This window comes from Gavialis gangeticus, unplaced genomic scaffold, assembly GCF_001723915.1.
Source record: "Gavialis gangeticus isolate Ggan-Ray unplaced genomic scaffold, GavGan_comp1, whole genome shotgun sequence".
NCBI lineage: Eukaryota > Metazoa > Chordata > Crocodylia > Gavialidae > Gavialis > Gavialis gangeticus.
Genome location: NW_017729009.1, coordinates 13287268 through 13292822, shown reverse-complemented (window position 1 = coordinate 13292822; position 5555 = coordinate 13287268). Strand labels below are relative to the sequence as shown.

At 38.5% G+C, this 5555-nt stretch overlaps 1 protein-coding gene across 6 annotated transcripts in view; it reads left to right on the top strand.

Annotated features, from left to right (window-relative positions):
* The window catches only part of ARFGAP1 (ADP ribosylation factor GTPase activating protein 1), a 37594-nt gene that overhangs the window by 15001 nt on the left and 17038 nt on the right, over window positions 1–5555 (top strand). For all 6 annotated transcript variants that reach the window (XM_019510110.1, XM_019510115.1, XM_019510113.1 and 3 more), the window contains 4 exons: window positions 471–557; window positions 1335–1431; window positions 3495–3551; window positions 4504–4536. In XM_019510110.1, coding sequence (XP_019365655.1) covers window positions 471–557; window positions 1335–1431; window positions 3495–3551; window positions 4504–4536 — 274 coding nt within the window. The remainder of the gene's footprint in view (window positions 1–470; window positions 558–1334; window positions 1432–3494; window positions 3552–4503; window positions 4537–5555) is intronic.

The following is a 5555-nucleotide window of genomic DNA, read 5'->3' as shown; positions in this document are numbered from 1 at the left end:
GAAAAGGTCAGCAAACTTGCTTAGAAAAAACAGATTGCATGCATATGCTCCTTGGATGTGCCACCCTACTGGGTTTCTAGTGATGATAGATAGGCCCCTGGGTTTCATTGGATTCTTGAGAATATAGTAGAGGCAGCTGACAGCTACTTCTGCAGATTGCCTCATGGTTATTCACCATAAAGAACCTGGATGTCTCTATGAGCAGCTAGAGAAAAGAAGACCAAGTAATATATGACTGGCAGTCCTTCATGGTAAGCACTTGTTGCAATGTGGCGAGACGCATCTGAAAGGCCAGTGTTTGGGGACTGTTATGATTGTTCTGAGGGCCAAAAGAACTGGTGCCCTGAAAATTTCTGCGTCTGATATTGCCACCCCGATGGATATATAATTTTGCAAACTACAGCAATGTGCCAAATGAGGTAGTGGCTTATGGTTCATTCCATTTCAGTTTTTAAATTCTATTTTCGCAGTTCTGCTGGCCAGTCCCAGAACACAACTGCCTCTTCTGAGAAAGCCTTTGAAGATTGGTTAAATGATGATGTTGGTTCCTATCAAGGGTAAAGTCATTTGACTCTCAAGTAATATATTTTAAACCAGATACTTTTATACAACCCCTTTTGTATCCTGTCTTTTGTGTATAAACTAAGCTAGAGCATTATTACAGTTAATCCATTTTGTCATATCAGAGTTGGTCGCCTTCTTACTAGGGATCACATATTAACACTTTTCTTTAGAGGGGATTAGAAAGAGGATGGAAATGGCCTTTTTAACGGCTATCAAGGACATGTTTGTGCACTGAGGCTTGAGAGTTAAATATAGACAGTGGGCTTTAAGTGGGGATTATTCCTTTTTTGCCATAGTAGCCTCTTGATCTATAAAGTTGTAGAGTTCACAGTGGGCTAGAATATGAGCATGTTACGTGGAACGTGGATGTTTTATAAGGCTAGAGTTGGGTTCTTCAGATTTTATGTACCACTAGCTCTGTTAAGAGTTTCTTAAGATTTGTGATCCAACTGACCTATTATACCTCTGGTGAAGATTTATTAAGGCAATATAGCTTTCAAGGAGGCTCTTTGCTTTGGCGGACTTTCAGTAATGTCACATAATTGTGTAGTGGTGGTGCTACATGTTAAGATTAAAGTGCATTAGAACCCACACGGCCAATGCATCTGCCTAGTCCAGTTCTTATAGGTGCATGAAAATGGTTAAAAACAAACAAATGAAACAAGAGCCTCTTTATATCTTATTTTGTATGTTTAATTCATTTTAATGAATGCACACTCACACTGTTTACAAATCTCATCTGCTTTTTGTTGTTTTTTTCTTTGTGGTAGAGGCCAAGAGAATCGTTATGTGGGTTTTGGGAACACAGTCACCCCTCCAAAAAAGGATGATGACTTCCTCAATAATGCCATGTCCTCACTGTACTCGGTAAGCAGATGCTTTCTTTGAGGTCACTGTGACTTGTAACCGCATATTCTTCTGTCTGTATCCAGATTATGGGAATATAAATAATGAAGGGGAAAACTTGCATCTCTGCATTGCATGCTTCCCACTATAATTAGCTTGTGGGGAATATTGCTTATTTCTGCTACTGCCACATAAGACTCACCTCAAAGTAATCTACTCAGATCTGACTGTCACACTTGGCAATGTTAGTTGAAAGGAAGGAGACAATACTAATGGATGTCATTATATATTCACTTTGAGGTTCTTTGCTGACAGCTATTACTGATTGTGTGATCTCATTGAAGCTAGTGGTAAAATGCCCTCTTGTGACCACACACAATCTCTGCAGGTTAAATGGTTTTTAATAGAAGTAAAGTTTATTACCTTCATGAATTATCACCTTGTTGGGGAAGAGAGCTTTCCTTTTAGCTGGTGTTAAAAACAAATATGCACAGGAGGCTTTTTCCCTGTCATTGCACATCAAGAGGACCATTTGCTGTTATTGATGATAAGCCATTCAGCCTGTTCCATAAAAAAGCCAGAATTTTCAATTTGAGCCTATATTTAACATCACACACTCCAGAAAGTATCACCTTTCTATTGTCGTGTCACTGGCATCTATGTCATTATGTTTACCTGCAAGAAATAAAGACAAGCCAAGACTGCTAATTAGGAGGCTTCAGTGGTGTGGGTCAGTTAAAGAATATAGTTTTAAAAAGACTTTTTAAAGAAAAGTCTCTTCATCGCCATAAGTAAACTAGTACAATTAAGTGGACAGGGTAGCAAGCAAGACATTCTGATCCTTTTGTATAAGCATCCTTCACACAAGGATATATTCAAGCCATTATGCCCCTGGAACATCAGTGCTCTAAAAATACCATCCCAGCAGTCTTTTCTGCCCAAGTGCAGGGGGGCTGGACCTGATGATCTGTAAGGTCCCTTCCAGCCCCTAACAACTATGAAACTCTATGGGAGGATGGTAGCAGTACACTTTGTTAACATACTTTGAATTTGGCATTGAAGTGGTTAAATAGTGCTGCTGCTGCATAACTTGACAATTTTATGTGAAGGTGACCTGCAAAGGAAAAGAAACTGGCAAAGCCCCTTGTTTCTTTATAATGTTTATAAAGAAGGCCCAGAAGAATGTTAAAGACATTTTTTCTGGGGATTTTTACATTAGAAATTCAGGTCTTGCCTGCCTTGTTTTTCTTGGAAGACTCTGGATGGCTGGGTAACTAATGGGAACTGAAAGCTGAACAATTGAGAGGAAGAGTGTTTATAATGTATCCTCTCCTCCTCCTTTTTGCTTAGCTCCTTATTAGATGTGACACAAAATTGGAAAGAAAAATGTTTTTTTGCAGATTCAGTACCCTATTACTTTAATTAAGGTCTGATAGAGTGGATAATTGAGTTTCTGGATCCTCCAAGAAAACCTCTAAGAAAAAAGGCAACAAACAAAGGCTTATATTTCTGGGGCTAAAAAGGAAAAAAAAAGTTATTTCAGGCTTTCTCATAAACAGGCAGATAAAATCAATAACGTATTTGTATTTGCCTCTTATGAGCCTTTCAGTCCTTTTTGTTTGGATGTATAGCTCTTGGCTTTAGCTTTTTCTAGGCTTATGTCAGAGTACACTCTGCCTTTTCTTTTTTCACTCATAACACACAGAAAGTAGCCTGGAAGATGCCTGTATTTGTCTGGGCTCTACTACCATTTTGCAGCCTCTTGCCATTATTGTGAAAATATATTTTGTTTCTACAGAGAGAACTTCATAAAACTCTGTTTTTCATTAGATTAACTCATGCAGCTCAGGGGTGTTCAGCCTGCAGTAGTCATAATTGTGATTTGTGCAGAAATCCAGAAGAAAACAAGGGAAATTCATCATCACAGTATTTTTATTGTTCAGTAGGACTTTGCTACAAACCTGTCTCAATCAGTAGGCATTTCCCATAGCTACAGGACAAGATATACTATTTAATATATTGCATTAATTTAACTAAGCAATAGTAGAACAAATCTTGGTTTTTTTTTTGTTTTTTTTTTTAAGGGATGGAGTAGCTTTACAACTGGAGCAAGCAAGATTGCCACAGCAGCTAAAGAGGGTGTAAGTACATCCAAGCATTTACTTCTGTCTGATTTTTTTGCAGGGTAAAAGGGGTTCTGTTAACTTGATTAGGCCTCTTATGGATTTATCTTTATATAATTAAAGGAAGATTAAGAGAGTCTCCATCCCCAACTTCTCTTCTCCCCCCATCCCCTCTTTCCCCTGCCTCCCCCTTCTTCTGTTTTGTTCTTTCTTTTTCAGCAGTTAGGGCTTGTAATAGTTTTCCTTCAAGATCGTGGGGAAGAACCAGTGGATATTTTTAGTATTTTTTCATATTTCAGCATTACTAATGAAGAAAAACAGTGAAATGTTCTTAGAATTTGTGGACTGACAGACAGGTGGCTTGGAGTTAAAAATATCATAAGACATTTGCTCTATCCTGGGGAATCTCTTCCCCTCCTTGATGTGCTCAAGTAATTCTCACTAATGCTAAGGATTAACTCTGGCACTCTGCTTCTTGTTGACCTTGCACGCAGCTGCCTGAATTAAAGGGTAGAGCCCTTGTCATTCTGTATTTCTTCAAGTCCACCTTTCAGACATTGTGGCCTCATCTCCTCTTGCCTACTACAGGAGGCACTGAAGAAGGGTCTAAATGCTTATCTTTTATTTGGTACTTCATGAACCCTGGGATTTCTGTATTCCCACTTTATACCTGAGTGCCTCAACTTTTCAAAATTGTTAAGTGGTCATTGAATTCATTGAATGGCAACCACTGTCAGAGCGAGGAGTTTTCAGTCCCATTTACAACTGAAGAATGGACAAAGTGGATTGTCCTTAAAAATGTGGAGATAATGTTCCATGAGACAAGGTGTGAAATGCTGGCTGTAATAAAGTCAATAGTAAAATTCCCACTGATTTCAAGTGGGGGTCAGGATTTTACCCAGCATGTCTTAATATGCCTGTTGATTAGGACTAATTTTAAATGATTCATATTTTTGCTTCCATTTTACAGGCGACCAGATTTGGATCTCAAGCAAGTCAAAAGGTGATTGTAACATGTAACTCTGTGTCGTGATTACAGTTAATGGGCTTTATTTGTAATCTCCATGAATTCTCCCTAGATCGTTAGTACAAGATGTCTTGGATCTGGTTCCTATGAAACCACAGTGTGTATCCTCAGTGCAACCATTTTTTTTTTATCTGAATAATCATTCCAGGATCTTGCCTGGAGTTGGGGAAGAAACACTTAGGTACTAGGTTCGGCTCCTACAAGTGTGGTGATGATGCTATCCTATTTTCACATCGAGAAGGCAAATGATCCATGGTGCATATAAATCCATGCATATAAACAACAGATATACTCAACTGCCACTGAAGTTAAACAGCTACATGAATTAGTGGCTTTCCTCCATAAAATGTGCCTGTGACATTTAAGTTTCATAAAAACAATGGGACTTCTCTGAAGTAGTATGCTTCTCTAAGTAGACATTTTAATAGAATGCACATGCTCGTTCCATTGAATGAACCAGAAAAGGTAAACTGTTCGAATGTAATTGTTGAATTATCTGCTTGCACATAAGCAGGTTAGCAATTCCAAATATACAGATGTTCTCGTTTAATTCAAAGATTAAGGCGGAGATTGTCAGATCAGAGTGGCACGCAGCCCTGACGAAAGCATGAGCTGTTTGCTTTAGAAGAGTTTTGAAAAATCCAAAAGAGAGAGTAAAAATCCCTGAAAGGAAGCTGAGTCTATCTACCAAAGCCTGAATTTTACATTTAGTATGACAGAGAGGTGATGTATATATTTTAATGTATGATACAGGAGAGATTTGCTTATGAACTGTGGTTGCATGTAGGACATTAGCCTAAAATGCACAGAATCCTCCCATTCATATTAGGGCTAGGGACACCAGGAGGCAGTTTGGTGTTCAAAAGGGAGTTGTAGACACTAGGATGTCACTGTTGTACATTACAGAAATTATACATGTATTGAAGGATTAAGAAAAATGTCACTTGGCAGGACTTCAAGGCTGTTAACTAATACCCAGGTTGAAGATGCTTGCT